The 19,048-nt window shown below is 41.3% G+C and overlaps 1 protein-coding gene across 9 annotated transcripts in view; it reads right to left on the reverse strand.

The window, feature by feature from the left end:
• The window catches only part of PPP1R21 (protein phosphatase 1 regulatory subunit 21), a 31,706-nt gene extending 13,301 nt beyond the window's left edge, over positions 1–18,405 (reverse strand). For 2 of the 9 annotated variants that reach the window (XM_053937721.1, XM_053937713.1), the window contains exons 1-12: positions 15,793–16,824; positions 15,053–15,121; positions 14,509–14,655; positions 12,654–12,755; positions 11,801–11,965; positions 11,642–11,700; positions 9,197–9,291; positions 6,874–6,926; positions 4,793–4,942; positions 1,705–1,806; positions 1,540–1,628; positions 552–688 (exon numbers count right to left, since the gene is read on the reverse strand). In XM_053937721.1, coding sequence (XP_053793696.1) covers positions 552–688; positions 1,540–1,628; positions 1,705–1,806; positions 4,793–4,942; positions 6,874–6,926; positions 9,197–9,291; positions 11,642–11,700; positions 11,801–11,965; positions 12,654–12,755; positions 14,509–14,655; positions 15,053–15,121; positions 15,793–15,855 — 1,231 coding nt within the window. In that variant the 5' untranslated portion in view covers positions 15,856–16,824. Of the gene's footprint in view, positions 1–551; positions 689–1,539; positions 1,629–1,704; positions 1,807–4,792; positions 4,943–6,873; positions 6,927–9,196; positions 9,292–11,641; positions 11,701–11,800; positions 11,966–12,653; positions 12,756–14,508; positions 14,656–15,052; positions 15,122–15,751; positions 16,825–18,288 lie in introns of those variants that run through there. The other 7 variants (XM_053937714.1, XM_053937717.1, XM_053937722.1 and 4 more) reach the window with 7 other exon arrangements.
• Positions 18,406–19,048: the final 643 nt, after the last annotated feature.

Raw genomic sequence — 19,048 nt, forward strand, 5'->3', positions numbered from 1 at the left:
AACAGACTCACTTATATACTCATAATTTACTTAAATTTACCCTTCAATATCAAATATATACATATTTATCCAATTCTGGCAGAGCAGGCAGGTGACTTTCAAGTCCCCTAGTTTTTATTCAGATTTCATAAATACCAATTGTGTTGGTCTCAAAAACCACACATATAGAAAGACATGCTCACAGCTGTAGGAAAGACAATCTGGGCCTTTCTAAAGAGTGAAGACTGGAATAACCTGAAGCTATCCAACTTTAACCAAATACCCCTTCCTACTTCCAAATACCCATTTCTTACTGCTATTTACAGGATGCATTTGGAGACACACACACACACACACAAAGGCTTTACCTCATTTTATTCAGTCATTACCACGAGAGTTGTAATAACCTTATGAAAACGAGGGGCTGGAAGTGATGATTAGTGGGAAAAAGTAGTTTATTAACCATTTCATAATTAAGAGGTGACAAAAGGTACACTGTCAATTATAAATATTATAAAAACCCACAGAAAACCACTCACAGGGTAGCCAACCAAGCCAGCACTGACACTTACTTGGTAAGGCCAGAAGGCTGACGTACGTGTGGAGCCTCTCAAAGACTGCAGTCAGCCTTTTCATGTCTCTGTGCAGCTCCATATTTCTAGCTCTTAAAGCAGCTGTGCAAAGAGAAGACTCACACTCTTCTTCCAAACTAGGAATATATGAATTATTTTTTTTTAAAAGCAAGCAATTGCCTTAAAAAGAACAAGTTCACGAGTTTTAGAGCACATACGTGTTCTCTACCACCCCAGTCCAAAGCAACAGCAGACCAGGAATTGATTTTAGAAAGGCTAACACAGCACATGAAATTACTGTGTGCATGGCCACTCCCAGGTGTTTCTGTCACATCTCACAGCAAGGAACTGATTGCAGCAATTTAAGTTTGAAGACTTTTCCATCTACTACATAAATTCTCTTTTGCTTCCTAAGGAGCACGAGAACAGGTATAAAGGAGGCATACATCAAGGGTTTTTTTTCTTCCTTAGTCCAAACCCTCTCTTAAAGCAGTTCTTTGCACCTATAATTCACCTTTCTTCAATCAACTCAGGAACAAAGATTTTCATAGCAGAAGGGATGTACACCTAGCCGAGTTTTACCACATTTGATACATTTACTGATTGATGAAGAACCTTCAGAGAGGCTCAAGGCATTAAGAGTTTCAGTGTATCACACCTGAATGGTATCAATGCTATTGAATCACACTATAAGAAACATTGAAAGCTTCATTATTTTTAAAGACTCATCTGTGAGGGAGGGTGTGTGTGGAGGGGCTTTAAAATACATGCTTTTAATCCTAATGCCTCAAAAAAGCTGTGTCTAATCTCATGGAAAAAAACCCAAATAAACAAACAAACAAACAAACAAAAAAAAAAGAGTTCAGCCTTTTAAGACAGCAGAGGCCAGAGTATTTTAAGGTTTGACTTAATATTTGAGTTATAGGGGCTGACAGTGCTGCATGCCTGACACGGTGCCTTTAAATTTGATCTATCAAATGAAAGGTACCTTTTTAACTGATAAGGAAGAATCTTTCTTAAAAAGCCTAAGTAGGAAGCTAAATGTTCTGAGAAGGCCTTCAATTTCACAGTTGTTTCCTGTAAGGAAATAACGACAGGTAAGTGGTTTTGCTCTGTAAAACTCTTTTTGGGTGCTAAAAGGAGGAAATCTTACCAGGACTGTCACAGTATCCTCCGTGATGCTCTCAAACAAGTGCAGCATTCCTTCCTCCAGAGGGCGAACATAGGAAGCGTTTTCATGGAGATACTGTGAGAACTGAGCACAGAGAGGTTTTGAAATGGTGCTTGCTGACAGCTGGGGTGAACTCTGCCAAGGTCACAACCGAAGGGGACATTGTGGCAAAGCCCCTGTCCCCTGCCTAAGATGTCCCTGATGAGATACAACAGTTCAATGATGTACAGCAAAAAAACACACCCTGAGGGAAAGTGAGAAGCACTGGAAGTCCAGGCAAAACCACACCTAGGGCTTTGCCACTGCAAATTGTCTCATTTCAGCTGCCATGCAAAGCACACCAAACCCTCACTTCTTAGTTTTTAGACATTCCTGCATTCCTTTCTCAACTCCATCCAATTAAAGCTAGATCCATGCACCATTTAGCCAGCAGAATAAACTATCCCACCTTCCCCCCAGCCTCGTCCATCAGCACAAACATTTGCAAAGCTATGCTGTGCAAAGTACTGAAGAACTGAACCCAAGTCAAACTGAGAGCAAGAGATGTGTCTTTTTTGTCTTTTTATCTGTGTCCAGTCCAGTTTTCAACACGAGTCAAAGCATGCTTATGCTAATGCAAAGCATGGAGCTCCAACTGATCACAGGAGAATTTTTATTTCTAAAACTATGACAGCTTTGGGCAATAGCGAAACTTTGGCTTCATGGACCTGCCTGACTTTGCTAAAAATTGCTTAATTAAATCCTACAGTTAATTTTGCCTTCAAAAAAGCAGATTTGAGAACATAAGGTGTACTCTTACACAAAATCAAATGTAACGACACCATCAGCTTTCCATTCTGGTACCTCAGTATCACAAAAAGCTTCTTCCACAAATTCATACAGGTAGTCAAAAGCAATCCTGGCTTTTATTTTACCCCACAGAAAGACACCTTCACCTTTGATTATTTACACCACAAGAGCAGCTAAAGATCCCAGGCAAACAGAGTACAAGAGATTTTCATTGTTCCTTGTGTTATTACAGTGTGGTAACACAGTGTTAACAAGAAGAGTGAGATGCTCAGCTCTGATCCATGCATGCACAAACCTGGATGGAATTAGGGAAAATTCCTAAATCTAAGGAGGAAGAAATAACACATGCAGAGTGCTCCTGACTTGTGTTGCAAGAGAGAGGATTTGAATTATCCAGCATGATGCTGTAGACCCAGCAGAACCCAGCAATCCAAACCTTAAAGAGAAAAGGAATACTTGAACCTGGCAGGGAATTGTCCACATCTACTTTGAGTGTTTGGTGGGGAAAATAGCTTGAAAGCACCAGACAAGACCTGGAGTTGGGGAAAAATAAATCAGTGCAAGTCTGCTAAGCCACTACCTGACACTTGTTTCATCTTCTCTACCATACTAAGGGGACATTTCTGACCAACTTGGTGGAGTAGCTAAAATCAAAATTAAAAAAAAAAAAAAACCACACTGAGAATACTTGCCAAGCAAATAGATAAATTAATCAAAAATACAGGAGCAACTACAGCTTCACTGAGCAATAAAAGATGCTTCAGTGCTGGAAAGTCACAGCAAAAGCCCTGAGAAGTAGCATGCATTGAGGGAATTAGGCCATGAATACACAATGGGGCAGACTACAAGAGAAGTAATTATGAAAACAAAGCCTGAACTACTGAATCAGAGTCAATTATAAGACAAGGAAAATGAAATTATGGTTCTGATTAAGTTGCCTGTTTCAGCTGTGCTGAAAAACAATAAAGAAGTGTTAACTAGGAGTTCGGGGAAAAAAAAAATCTTTGAGAAGAGATGTCTAGGAAATCTGATTTTATTGCTTTAGTGCAAACTGCAGTAGGATCTAAGAATGCAGTCACCACACTGGGTCACATCAAAATAAAAAAAAAAGAGATACCACTCCTGCCCCAAAAATCTTAAAGATGACTAAACCACATAATTTTCACAAGAAGGACATGCCATTCTGAGTGCATTTGGTGGCAGGAGCAAGAAAATGTTCTCAAACTATGCTGAATCTCTGCAGAAGGCTATTCTTGACTAAAACAGTAGAAATAACTGAGAAGGCAAACGGAAAGGGATTTCTCTAGTGGATAACCACCTTCATAAGCATACTTGTTACCTGAAAAGAAATTCTAGGAGGTTTTCCAAAGAACAGGAAAGTTTTGTGATAGTTAACATTGACACCACATGCAAACCACAATTCACCTCAGTACCTTAAGCCTGAGCCCTAGCAACTACTGAACTGAAATTAAGAGACTGATTCACAAAATACTCCCTGCAACTTAAATACTCACAGATCCCCTTAAACTATGAAGTCAACCCTGATCTTAATGCAATTTGTTCCAAAGCATACATGTATGCATCCCCACACAAATCCTCATGCACAGTTCTTTTCTCTAGTTCACAGCATAGGAAAAAAAAGTCAAAACATGCAGCTTAACAGCTCTGGATGATACTCTCAGAAAATCTTTCCATGGAATTTTGTCAAAAAAGATGAGTCAGATTTCTCACACTAATTTCAACATGCTTTACAAACTTGAAGCTTCAGAACACTTAGAGGAAACATCTTCACCCAAGCAGCCCAAAATCAGCTAACAAAGTTGTTTTTTGACAAGGGAACAGAGTCCAGGTTCTCTTCCTCATAAGTCTACCTTTTATCCTTTATTTAATATCACAGCTAAACACTTTAAACACAAGACCAGATTCTTTCTCAACATCTCCTATGCCCCAGTGCATTAACTAAAACAAGCTCTATTCAGCAGTGCAATATTTGTGCGTGATTATTTTAAAACTTCAATTTAGCACTTAAAAAAGCAAAGCTTTGATTTGACTAGCATTTGATTGTGCCTTCTAGCAGAGGCAAAGGATTCTCTGCAGCTACACCTCACCCACATTCAGAGAATTCATGGAGCAGAAAAGATACCTCATGCAGGAGGGGCTGGCTCTCAGGAACACACTCACAGCAGTCCAATAAAGGTGGTGCAAGCTTCCATGACTAAGATCAATCACTTTAAAGTCTAACTAACTGAATATATTTGTAGCTGAAGAGTGTAAAGTTTACCTTCTGATTCAAGGGTGATATTGTGTCTGTTGCAGAATCAATGGGGAAGATCTGTACCTTCTGCTCAGTGTATGTGTGGAAGTTCAGGAGAGCTGTTACAAGTTCTTGGACAAAAGCCATGGCCTGGCCAGCAAGATCTCGCAGCTTCAGCTGTAAAGACAGTTATAAAATGATTGTATTTGACATGGATCTGTTTAAATATGAAAAAATGCCTGTCTGGATACAAAAAAATCATTATCAGCAATTTCTTTCTTGTTATTACTTCAACCTAAAATACATAAAAGCAATTATTTTTAACTTAATTTTTATTCATAAACTACAATGTCACTCAGAAGGGCACATTGTTCTTTGACAACAAAGTATCTTTTTGTTTCACACAACTGGCGATGGTTTGCCTCTGCTGCATTTTTCAAACTTGCAAGCCACAAAAACACTGAGAGGCCAGCACAATTACAGAAACCATGTCTGAAATTTCCAAAGAACAACAGACTAATTGCTGACAACAATTGCTCAACACCAGGTTGCAAGGAAAAGCTCAGTTTTCTCCCAGAATGAAAGGTGTCTGCTTCTCTAACCAAGAACACTCAATTCTTATTCTCCTGGACAGAACTGAGCTGCTGCTCCTGAGTAAGGCTGTTCTGTGGCTTTAGTACAGCATCCAGGTATCAAAGAAATTAATCCAGAATGGAACATAAATCCAAGAGAGAAGAAAGCTATTCTCTGTTGGGATTTATGGGAAGAGAATAATGTTATAAGTGACATTTCAGCCAAGAATAACTTATCCTTCAGAGACATACTCCTAATGCTTCAGTGGACTGTTAAATCAGGTCAGTCTTGATTACGGATCTGGGATGGTGGCAAGTAATTAAAGCAGTCAATATACTCAGCTTGTGTATGTTAATTAGCCATGCAAGGAAGGGAAACAGACACTATTACTGTTTTGCTGTCCTTTACACCACAGCCTGTGCTAATACACCAACATTTTGCCTCCACTGGCAAAGCCAGTCATAAAAATCTGTCCTGGAATATTTTCAAGACTGCAGATCTTGAAACATGAGGCTGCCTGACATAGTGCTGGCAGAAAACAGTAAAAGGAGAGAGTCTCCATGCAGCTATTCAGATTCTTCTTGGAACTCAGCAGCAGCAACCTGAAATTTAAGGCTATTTCCGTAACAAAACTGAACAACAGGTCACCTGTTCTTACAGCAGACGTTATTAGGAAAAAGGACTCTTTATAGGCATTTCTGAGGAATGGAGAAAGCATCTGAACGCACTAACTTGAAGACCTGAGACACACAAGGAAACAGAAAAACCCCACAGTGCTGTAGAGTCCTCAGTGGTAGCAACATGGGAAAATTTTGACTACATACAGGTTTCTGGTTTGCTGTTGTAAAAACCCTTAAAATATTCAGTCATTCACAGAAAAGCAATGCTCATTTTTGAATAATGAATACACAACATTCACAAGGAATCTCAATAAATTACGGCAGTGAACAGAAACTGTTTTCTAAAAATGTTGCAATATATAAGAGTTAATGCTGCAAGTAAGAAGTGCTTTGGCAAGAAGTAAATCCCACAAAATGTAAATGAACCATGCAGAGATCTCAAAGTGACATGATTTATTCCTTGAAAAGGTTGTGACTGGTGACAAGTAATGTTAACTAATACAGCATTTTAGTGCACACACTAGTGTGCAGTTTACAAATGCATACAGCTCAAGGGATGTGACTGAAGAAATTCAGTTTGAGGGAAAAGGAATTTAGGATACCTTTCCAACAAAAGGCCTCTGAACTGTAGTTTTAATCAGCTTTAAAAATGAAATGTTCCAACCTCTAGCTTACTGAAGGTTGACCCAATAAAAGAATATTTCATATAACTTTAATAAGACTCTTTGACATAATGATACACACAAACTCTTGAAAAAAGTGCAGAGGCTCTGTGGGCAGAAATGCCCTCAAAATATCATGGCAGCAGTAAGACAGGCTGTCTTCTGCCATTTGAGGTACTAAAATGACTGGTTTTATTTCAGCATCTGTGTAGAAAGTTGCACAGGGTCCCATGAAACCACAAGAAGCACTTACCTGATTCCTTCTGTTGTGCAATGGTACATTCAGAGCATTGTATCGAGCAGATCCTACAGGACAAAAATTGAGTTATATGCACTTGTTAAACTCTAGGGAAGAGACATTTTTTTGTAAATACTGATTTTAAAAAGAAAATTCAGTGCAGAGATATTACAGGTTATGTGAGCAATATTAACTAAAGAGATACAACAATTGACTCCAATAAAGTAGGCCTAAATATCCTCACTTAAGGGTTTCTGTGATTAAGTGGAAAGGAAAGCAGTTCAGTACTTGCCTCAGATTCTAAGTCTAAATTTAATCATCTGAAGACCCTGATTTTGAAAGATAAGAGCAGACTCCTCTTGCCCAAAGAACAATATTCATCACAAACAAGAGTGAAAAAATATTTTAAAAGAAAACACACTTAAAGAATTCAAGATTATCTTCAAATTTCAATTACATTCCAAGGAGGGGCCAAGACTAATATATTTTGAATGGTTTCCATGTTTTTAAAGCTCCTGTATACACTTAACATGTTGATAATTTAGACTAAGATGTACTCTCCATCTATTTCAGCATTCTTCTCTAGTCATGAAGTAACTAGAATGGTTATTCAGTTACAAGCAGCCACAAGTAGAGGGGAAGAGGGCTATTTGTACCTAGAGAACAGCTTACAAAGTCTTAGAGATTTAAAAGGGGTCACATCCATGCTCAATTCAGTTGAACAATAACCAGATTAGTTTAAAAATTGCTCACAAAGGAAATTTACAGTTTCTTGGTCCTTTTGTGTCATTCACATTTGGCTGTTAACACACGGAAAGAGGTAGTTATGTTTCGAGGAAAATAACCCTGTCTAAAATGACTGAATCCTACTTCTAACTAAATGCTACAGAAAACTTTTTCTGCTCTGGAAATCATGCTTAGAGTCATTTGATTGTTACTGAAATGAGCTGCTAGTTACACTTGAAGCCAGCTGCAGGGTCTACAGGAAGACAGCTGGAATCCACAGCAAACAAACATCTGAGTTTTGTTGATCTATCACTAAAGAGATGCTCTCTATTTGCAGTGTTTTCTACCACACAAGCAAAGGCATTATGCTATGGCAGCTGAGTAAGCAGATAAATTATTTTAGCAAAGTTCTTGCTACAATGATAACCACCTAAAAAAAAAAGCAAGCTAAAGAAGCCGAAGTAAAAATAGGCAGCAGATGCCAGGCAAAGTGAGAGAAGTGAAAAGGATACCAACACCTAAGTATGACGTGCTGTATGGGAGTCAACATTTCCTAAAGAGATGATGATCTGGTGTTCCTGAGCCAAGACTCACTGCATTGCCAAACCAGTGGAGAGCTTGGAACACTCACCCCTGCAGCACCTGCCAGATCAGCTTTCAGAGAACCTAAGGCTACTTAAAACATCGTCAGCAAGTTTTAAACTGAATGAAAAATGCAAAAAGCCACCAATGAAATATACAAGAAATTCAAAAGCCTGTTTTCACTTCTCTGCTCCACCTTCACTACCTTCAGCTTTTTCACTATTCTAGGTCATCCTGGCCTGGAAAGGTCCAGAAGAGCCCAGGCAGTGCCTGTCCACCCTTGTGTTCAGCTGTTTAGGAAAGCACACAGTGCACAGCACTGACCCAGCACATACGAACCCATGCTTGTACCAAAGCCACGCAAAGGCTGGGCACTCCTAACTCCAGGGGATCCTCTGCACTTCAGCTGATCTAGCAGCAGTTGGAAAGGAAGCACAAAAACACTGCTTCAGGTCAAAGTCCCCAGGTCCAAAGGGCTTTTTTTCCCCATGAAGGGACAAACGAGTCTAAGACAGCCTTCAGGTAAGAACTACTCTTGTGTTTTCTGATCAAATCCCCCAAATTCCCTGACAAATTCCCCGCTAGTAATAAGTGCAGACATTATTGATACAGTATCTCTGCAGCCACCAGTTCTCCCCCAACTTAACTTACTGCACCTCTTGAATATACCCTGCCAAAAATAATACTCTTTGAGATGAGTAACCAATCTTTATGGAGCAGCCATTAAATTGACAGTGTTCCTTCTTCGTTTACAATATTCTGTCAACACTGAGCAAGACAAGTGGCAAATCACTCAAAAGCCTTCAAAAGTTTCAATTTTCATTATACATATAAAAACTTGGTATTTTAGAATTACTGAAGAAGACCATGACAAGTATCAGAAATACTTACTACAGTTACCTCCAAGTGTCTGTTCAGACGTCCAACATCTCTTACAGCTAATACATTTTAATTCATAAGGAGTACTCCCTCCAGATGGATACCCAAAAAAAAAAATCAAACAAGATACCCAGGCCAAGGCAATACGTACTTGTGTCATTAAAAGGTACTTTTTCATTAATTATGCATAGAGATTCTTCCAGTCTACTGCCCAAAGCTGCTTGAAGATTCTTTAGCTGTTGCTGGCTAAATAACAAAGAGACAAACGAAAAACCACACACACACACACATTGTAAACCTTTAAAATTTCATCTGGATCACCAACACCATATCTCACTATAGGCATCCCTTGAGTGCATAACTGTCTCCTTCTAGAATTTGGATAAAAATAATACAGTGGGAGTCATTTGTCCTCCTTTATCTCATATTTAACACAACATTGAATCCTAATCCCTAACAAAAGTGGTGAAAGTTACCATAAACTTGTAAATCCTAAATTCCATTCTTGAGAAGCTCCATTTACTTCAGAGTTAAAATTCACCTTATTTTCTTATAGTGCAACTATTATATAAGCTATATGAAGGTGTTTTTTTCTACTAGAATTTGGATGGGAAGGTAAAAGGGCCTCCAAATTAGTTACTATGCATCCAGTGCAGTATTCCAATAAGCAGGTAATGAGTAATAATTAAATTAACTATGTCACATCACTATTTGAGATACCTCAAAGGCTTTTCAAAACCCATATTTAAACACTGCTATGATACTGCCTGTTCTGTCAAGACTTGACAATTATGTTTCTGATGCATTCTCAAGTGATTTTTCTCTAAATTTTCTTCACTTGCATTTGACTGTGTATGTAAATGTGACCCTAAGTAATTAAGATTACTTATATAATGAGAATAGACTGCTGAGATGAACAGTAATATATTCCAGCATTATATACATATATCTACAAAGAATACTCCATAATTCAGACCAAATTCCACACCTTACCCAGCTTAGACCCCCAAATTCTTCACTGCTTTGCTTCCCATTTGACATCTAGAACTCCTGCACATATAGTGGAGGGTGGTGGGGGGAAGGTGTCAAAGTGACAGGTTTTTTTTTTTTCCTTTCTTACAATATTTGATACACAGAAACTTATCAACTCTAACAAAGAAAAATTATCCAAAATAGACACAGAAGATATGAAGAAACTGGCCAATAGGTAGCTCATGCACATTAAAAAATATGCTTCTAGGAGAGCAGCTCCAAAATTGCATAGAAACTGTACAGCAGGTACTGCATGAGCACTGAGCATGACAGAAAATGAACTCCAAGGCAAACTGCAAATGTACTGGTATTTCCTTTTCAAACTTACAGGAATGACAAACAAGTGGTTTGACATGTTTTGCCTTACATTCTGCCCTTTAATTTTCAAAGCATGCAGGCTCTCAAGTCCCATATCCTCTGGCTTTTCTGAGTAAAGTGTGGGTGTCAGAGGCAAATGAATCCCTTCCCCTGACAAAGCAGGGAGAACAGAAGGGCAGTATTCTCAGGGACACATCCTGCCATGTGTTCAACAGACAGTGACTTCAGTGTTTAAAAAGAAGTGTCAGGCTTTATTACTTTTAAAAATTTAATACAGTATAATTTAAAATAGTAGGGACAACTTTTAATTACACCAATAACCCAGTCACCATAGAACATGATAGAAAAAGCCTGAACTGACTAGTAGCAGATTAAAACTACAGTTTTTCAAAAAAAAAGCAAATAGCAGTCAAACACAGCTTTCCTCCTCTTTTGCAAGTCATTTTTAGTGAAGGCCTGACTTGTATTAGTGGAGTTACTGGATTCAAGTATCTTCACATCTATCAAGATAATTAAAACACACACTTGAGGGTTACCATGTGAAAGAAGGAACTCTGCATCTGATCATTCACTGTACATCTTATCCATTACATTAAAGATCTATACTGCACGTGTATCTTCTAAAAAAATGCAGCTTAATGAACTTCAGAGAAATGCACCCTAATTTGATTTGGGCCACAGTCCTCAACTTCTACAACTTGTCTTCAAGACAATGAAAATATTCCAAAACTAACAATACAATTATCTGATAAAAACTTTCAACTATTCTAGCTGAGAACATTCTACCTGAAGCAAAAACAGTTGTTCAAGAAGCTTTTGCAGTGGAGAGGGATTTTTGAAACTCTTTTCAGTCAGTTCTCTCAGCATATGTTACTCAAACTTTTTTCTTTGAAGCAGTTTTTACAAACTAACATATCTTTGTTTCATACAAGTTTTTACTTTCTATGGTTTTGCACTACAAATAAATTCTTCAAACTTTCATCAACATTACTGCTATTGAAAAAGCTTGGAGACAAAACTGCTCTTACTGAAAGCAGAAATTGTGGCATTGTCTAGTCCCATACATAGTAAAGGAGAAAGGGGCTTGACCTGCACTGCTCACATTTGTCTTCATGATAATATAATTTGAGTTTTATCAAAGTCTTTTAATTAAACCCCTTTTTTAAAAAGTATTATTTTTAGCAAATAATCCAGTTAGTGTTTCACAGGAATTATTTCTTTACATCAATGAAATAAAGACACTTACCATTCTTCAGTTCGAAGCCTACAGTCCTTAGCTTCTCTTTCTAGTGTCTGAGACTTGATCTTTATGCAAGAAGATAATCTCACAATGTAAGTGCTGACACAGCAAGACATTGCATTTCAAAACTTTTCAAACTTGCAAGCAAGAGGAAAAACTCCTTACTTCTAGTTTGGCTTTATCATTCTGCAGCTTTTCTATGGTCTCTGTGTATTTCTTCGTTAAGCTGTCCACCACAGCTTGGTGCTGGGCAGCATCTGTTTCCAAAACCTCCAGTCTGCTCCTCAGCTCTGCTTCTAAACGTTTGTGCTGCTCATCTGCTTCAAAGAACTACAGGAAGAAAAGCAAAGCTCTTAAAAAAAAAGCTTCATTTTACTATTGAATCCAGTCCTTTGAGTTACTCCAATTTCATTAGGCAGATCAGCTTAACAGCAATTACCAGTTCTCAGAAAAACAGAAATTTTACTTTATCGACAGAGGAAAGAACTCAGGGACAAAGTACTTTAATAAAAACAAAGTTTTGTAGTGCTAAGCATTCTTTAAATAAATTGCTGACTAATAGCAAACACATGAAAAACTGAACTTGAGCCAAAAGGTTTTTCTTAAGTTTTCTAAAGTGAAATGCATTCCACTTTGGTGACGTAATTCCTGACTTAATTATGGCAACTTGCAGAAAATATTTTAAACCTTAAAACAATTCTGAAACAGTTAATGAACTAGTAAGAAATTTCCTTTAAGTACCAGGCTATTTTCAGTAGGGCAGCTGTCACCAAAAGTTAAAAGCCGAAATGAGAAAACACGTATTATGTGAGTCCACACACTGTCTTAAGAATCCAAAATCAAAATACTTTATTTGCCTAGTGAACATCTTTATAAGCAATCCAATCTAATCTACTGCTCTGCATACAACTAAGCTTCTAAACCCACCAGTTTTCAGACAGCACTTTACTTTCCACATCTTTGTTTGTATCACTAGTTCTCTGAACCAAAAATAAGGGCAAAACAAAGTTTCACTCACAAGTATATGCAGTCGTTCATTTTCTTCTATTTTCTTCTGAAGATCTTCATTGAAGACACTTTTCTGTTCTTGACTCAGCTGAGATGAAGATTCTACACTTTTCTAAAAGAGACACAATGCACTCATTATCTCCAAGTCCCAGGTTTGGGAGAACAGCTCCCACAGGTAACTCCCAGCAGGGGCACACCAGCAGAAGTCCTGCTGACCCTGACTGACACATCAAAAGGTGTGAACACTGGCACACAGCACCAGCCTCGAGGCAGCACACGTTCCTTCACACCCCTGTGACCCTGCAGTGGTACAACACTGCCCTGGGAAAGCCTCCACTCAGGGGTCCCATTCACACTCACAGGGAATCAATCACTTGGATGGGCAGCAGCCCATCTGAATTCACTGGAATCCTGCATGATCCCATGCAGTCAGTAATCCAAACCCCTCCATTCCCAGGCTCAGCTGGTTTGGTAGCTGTGTGTAAGGCACATCTGTGCCCAGCAAGCCCAGGAGTAAGCCAGGCTGCTCTCAGCAGGCTGTAGCACAAGGTGCCACGGAAACCACATCAACCACACATACCCCTCTGCCTGTCTCCTCATCTTCCACTCAATCCAAAAGACTCAGACCACCAGTGAATCCCACACACCACACTGCTGAAGAAATGTATTATCACCACCAGACACTGTTTGCATTTAAACTCAACACCAAACCTCAAGCACTTGGGATATGCAGGGCAGATAAGTCACCTCTGTATTTGATGCCAGCCTGTGAACTCCACCTGAGATATGGGCACATGTTCTGCTCCTTCTAAAAGGATTGCACTCTAACACAGATCAGGGAACTAAAGCTGTGCATTTTGACAGATGAACAGGAAAGAAACTCAGTGGAAACTGTTTGCAAAGCTACTAAAGACAGGCTGACGTCCTTCAAAATTTGCAAACACAGCTAGCAAAACAGTAACTTACACAATTTGAAATACAAGAACAGAAGGGTCAAACTGCATTTGAAAGATTGATCTGTTGTGGCTCATGTATAGTGCAGTCAGAAGCACTATGCTTGTCAAGGAATTGGACAGCAGAAAAATGGGCAAGAGTTTAGGGGAAAAGTAAGGAAGATGATCATATGACTAATCAACTGAATGATTTCTTTAAAGCCAGTCTTGGTAACGACAGCACATTGAAAAAAGACAGCACCAAAAAGAAATGACAGCAGTAATTAAAAGGGGTTTCCTCATGAGGAAAGTAGCAAGAGATGCTTGAGAATTACTGAAGACCAAGCACACACCACTCCTGGAATTGTGATGCTACCTACAGAAGGCACAGTTAGAATATGACATCACTAGGTTTAATCAGCAAGCATTCTGGCAGAAAAAGATCACAGTGTTGAAATCATTCTGTCATTTTGAAATAACATAAAGAATACAAGCTAAAAATTTAGATTTCAAAACATTTGACAAGATTCACATAGAAAAGCTATGATCACAGGGTTAACTACCAACATCAAAATTACAAAGCAAAGAGGTGGGGATGGGAAATGAGGAGTGATCAGCTTTCTGCAGAGCAGATGACCAATCACAGAGCTGCAAAGTATTTCCCAGTTATTTGAATACTTAATAAATATCCATTAAAAAAAACCAGCAATGACAGACTAGAAGAGTAGAGAACTACACAGCATGTATTAGATATATACCAATACCTGTTTTATGGGTATTTTCACTAACATCAGGTAAAATAACACAAGTTCTGACAAGGACATTCAGCTCAATGCCTGACACAAAATACCTGCTGCTAAAGATCAGGACAAGGCTTTGACAGGTGAGGAGCAGACATCTGCTAAGCCAGTCTTTTGTGCCTTCAGCACATACCTTGTTCTTTTTGCCCCGAGCTTCACTTAATGCAAGCTCATCTTGAAGTAGCTCCACCCGCTTGGCAAGCTGCTGATTTCGAAAGGTCAAGCTGTCCATTTCTTGTTGCAGTTTCCTCAGTGACTGATCCTTCATCTTCAGTTGTTCCTGAATGACAAAAAAAAAAAAATCTTCACGTTTATTTTTACACATTAAAAACAAGAACAAATTGAAAAATTGCTTCACTTCTTAATACTGAAGAGACAGAAAGTATCGTTTCTAAACTAAAAAAAAAAAAGTATTTCACTTCCTTGAGCTGACCACAGATCATACCCAATACCCAAATAGCTATTTAATTCTGTAATCATCATGAATCAACCTTCCCCTTTTACAAACTCAGCATTTACAGAGAACAACAGGCCAGCTGCAAAACAGAAATTCTTTTACTGGAATCAAGTTCCCTCTTCTTTCTTTATTCACATTACTTTCTAGTAAAAAGTACCCCTAGATTCTTATTTTGTCACAGCTTAGTACACATCTGACATGAGCAGTTTTTAGAGATTACCTTCAGTGAGGCAGAGTTTGCTTGCTCATCTACAACTCCTTTTTTCAGGACTTGGTTCTGAGCACGAAGCTGAAAAACAAGAGATGCCAGTAACTATGCAAGACAACAGAATGAATAGAAGCCATTCATGAGAAAGTGCAGAAAGCATCACATTCTCTCAGGAGAGTGAATGCCAAGTGTGAATGCTTTTTCAAGTATTCTCTTCAGGGAGATAGCAGTGGTATCAGGGTGAAAAAAGCATCCAATTCATATCCTGACTTGCCAAGGAACAAGAAGTACATTTTGGTCAAATAGAACAGAATTCTTACTCAATAAATACCCTTGAAGACCAGTTACTTAAATATAGCTACGATCTGAAGAACTAGGAACAAATATGGAAAAGCTGCAGCCTCTTCCTTGATTAGTGAAGTTCTTGGTCATATTCAGGGCTATTTCTGTCTCTCCCCTCTTCTTCACAAAACTGATTATAACCAGTTCTGGAGCATAAGCAGGACTCACAAAGTCAAAATCTGTATCAATTCAAGAGGAGTTTAAAGCAAAATTACTTATTACCAGCGGCAGCAGATGATCCATAGAGAACAGACTGACACAAAAAGGCATAAAAAGCATACAAGGAGGCCTTACTTATGCAGGACCCAAAATCTGAGCTAAAATCACTGCAGTGAAAAGTGATACTCAAGAAGTCTATTTCCCAGTCACCTCACAGAGTACCTCTACCCTGCAGCAATGAGGATACTGACAGTTCCATCTTCCCATTCCTTGAAAATTGCTTGAATCCTGGTTTCTTCAAAGGCAGTTTGCATTCATTTGACATGTGTGAGTCCAGCTGTTGCAGATATAAATTAAAAGGGTTTGTAGAGGTATCTGGCAGGTGCATAAAAGGCAAGATTCAGTGTAAAACAGCAGTGGCTCATTGTTTCAGTGTGGTGACTGAGTGCATTTGAAAGGTCAGAAGTCACTGCTAAGCACAGCTGTTTCCCCTGCAGTATTCCCACTGTGCCTCTCAGGCATCACAAAGGCAGGACAAGAAACTTCCCAGTGCACCACAGAAAAACTTCCAAGCACAGGGCTTCCCTAGCAAGAAGGAGCAGTGCAGTAGTTTCCCACACCTGTCTTTGTGCCACTGCAGGAACGTGCCAGGTGCAGAGAATGAAAGCAGCTCCTGCTGCACCCACAGACCCCAGCTGAAGTGTGACCCACACAGGCTGCTTTGACTATTCCTTCATGAGAGAGCCAGAACCCCTGTGACTTGTGTGTTTTCAGAGTCTCTTCTTCTCCTCATCCTTCTTCTGGACTCGTCTGTGAACCAAGAGGAAAAGCAATCCTTTGGCAGGGACTTCCCCCAGCACTGCTTGAGTGTGTCAAACTCTCGTCCACCTCTCTCCGTGGCTCTCAGAGCACCACTGAGTGAGCAGGCTACTCCAGGGCTACTCTGCATTTCCACCTGCACGCAACAACAAAGAGAAGAGGGGGTTCTGCAAAGGGGAGTGCCACAATGAGCTGCTCTGCACGAGAAATGGGATGAGATGAAAAAAATAGTTCCAGCAAAGGAGAAGGGAAATGCCACAGGCTGACAAGTGCACGATGAAGCTCAAATAAAGCTTCTGGACACCATGATACTAAAAGAAAGAATCCAGCAGCTGGAACTTTTGGAAGCTACAGTCAGAAAGTCCACATTTCCAATGCCCATTCAGGAATCAAGCACCAAAACCCCTCCATTATCTCATCCTCAGCCACGACTGATCTCCAAGGAATAACAGGGCCTCTGTATAAAACAAGTTCATTCTGTGACCTATGAAGCTACAAAGTAACTTAAATGTTCTTAAAACTATCTTGTGGAAGCATTAAAAGGGTATCTATCTGTAAACTATTTAGATGCTATGGTCAGAAGATGCAAAGTAAATTAAATGTTCTTAAAACCATCTTGTGGAAGCATTAAAAAGGTATCTGTTAACTATTTAGATACTATAATCAGAAGTATATAGATGCTATAGTCAGAAGCTGCAAAGTAAATTAAATGTTCTTAAAACTATCTTGTGGAAGCATTAAATGGGTATCTGTTAACTATTTAGATGCTATAGTCAGAAGCTGCAAAGTAAATTAAATGTTCTTAAAACTATCTTCTGGAAGCATTACAAGGGTATCTATCTGTAAACTATTTAGATGCCATAGTCAGAAGTCCACATTTCCAATGCCCATTCAGGAATCAAGCACCAAAACCCCTCCATTATCTCATCCTCTGCCACGACTGATCTCCAAGGAATAGCAGAGCCTCTGTACAAAACAAGACATGTGAATTCTGTGACCTAATACCCAAATTAAGTGTTCTTAAAACTATCTTGTGGAAGCATTAAAAGGGTACCTATCTGTTAACTATTTAGATGCTACAGTCAGAAGCTGCAAAGTAAATTAAATGTTCTTAAAACTATCTTGTGGAGGCATTAAAAAGGTATCTATCTGTAAACTATTTAGATGCTATGGTCAGAAGCTGCAAAGTAAATTAAGTGTTCTTAAAACCATCTTGTGGAAGCATTAAAAAGGTATCTATCTGTTAACTATTTAGATGCTACACGTGGTGTTTTTGTAACGGTTCCAAGCAGAAGAGACATGGCTCTGTAAGCTGGGAGGAGTGTCAAATACAGACAAGTGCCGGGTGCTGATGTGGGGCTGCACAAAACCAAAGCGCTGCCTGTCTTCCCCAAGGCTGCTGGAGCACTCTGCCACTCGAGACCAAGCCTCCTCTTGCTTTCAGCGAAGAAGAAAGAACGAAGGGCACTGTACTAAGCAAGGCTCCACTATTTTAGAAGTCATCTCAGGCACCCTGGAAAGGAAAGGCATTCCCCACTACGGGCTACACATCTTTGCAAAAGCCTGCGCACCAGGAACAGGATGCAGAGTCACCTAGGGCAGAAGAAGGGGGCCAGACAGGAGGCAGAGGTGGAAGCCAGCGTCCTGCTCGCTTCCGAGCCACTGCAAGCGCCACTGACACCGCCGAGCTCCCGCACCCGCCGGCCGGAGCGAGCTGGCACGGCCGAGCTGCACGACCCAGCCCTCAGGGCTCGGCACAGCGGACAGAACCGCGGCCCCGCGCCGGGATGCCCCGCACGACGAGGCCGCTCTGCCTCCCCACCTGCAAACCCGCCCCCGCCTCACCCCCGGAGGAGGCACCGGGAAAGCCGCCGAAAAAGCCGCGGAAAGCGGCGCCGGGACGCGGGCCCCGCGGGAACGCCCGGTACCTTGGAGTACTCCTGGGCCAGCTTCTGGTACTTCCCCTGCAGCTCCGCCGCCGCCATCTCCGCCCCGCCGGCTCGGCCCGGCTCGGCTCGGCTCTGCTCGGCTGCACTCGGCTCGGCTCTGCTCGGCTGCACTCGGCTCGGCTCGGCTCGGCTCGGCTCGGCTCGGCTCGGCTCGGCTCGGCTCGGCTCGGCCGGGCTCGCGCGCTCCCGCCGGCCCCGCACGCCCGCGAACGCCAAGACGCACTTCCGGGTTCGGGGCGGCGGGAACGCGGTGACGTAGCCGCGCCGCGCGCGAGGCGGAGGGGGCGGAGCCTTTGGGCCGCCGGCGCCACCATCTTGACGCAACTTTCAAGATGGCGGCGGGAGGGGGCGCGGCGGCGTGGGGGCGGGCCCGATCACGTGACACCGGCGAGGCTCCCGTTGCCACGGCGACGGCTGCGGGGCCGCGCGCGCGGGCTACGGGGCGCCGCCACGCCCAAAAAGCTTCGCCCGCGAAGCGATATGGGCTCGTATCGCGATAATCGCTATGGCGGGGGCGGCGAGTGATGCCCCGGCGCCATCCCTGCCTGGGCACCGTGCCCCCGCCGGCCCCGCGGCCCCCGCCCGGGCAGCTCTGTCGCCAGGGGGAGCCCCGGGACTCGCGACACGCAGGGAAACTGAGGCAGGCGCGGAGAGTCGCGGGCCCACAGGGCAGCCGGTGGAACAAAAGGCGGTTCCGTCACTTCCCACAGCTCCAGTGGGTGTCAGTGCCGGCCCTGGC

Source organism: Vidua chalybeata, chromosome 3 (assembly GCF_026979565.1).
Source record: "Vidua chalybeata isolate OUT-0048 chromosome 3, bVidCha1 merged haplotype, whole genome shotgun sequence".
NCBI lineage: Eukaryota > Metazoa > Chordata > Aves > Passeriformes > Viduidae > Vidua > Vidua chalybeata.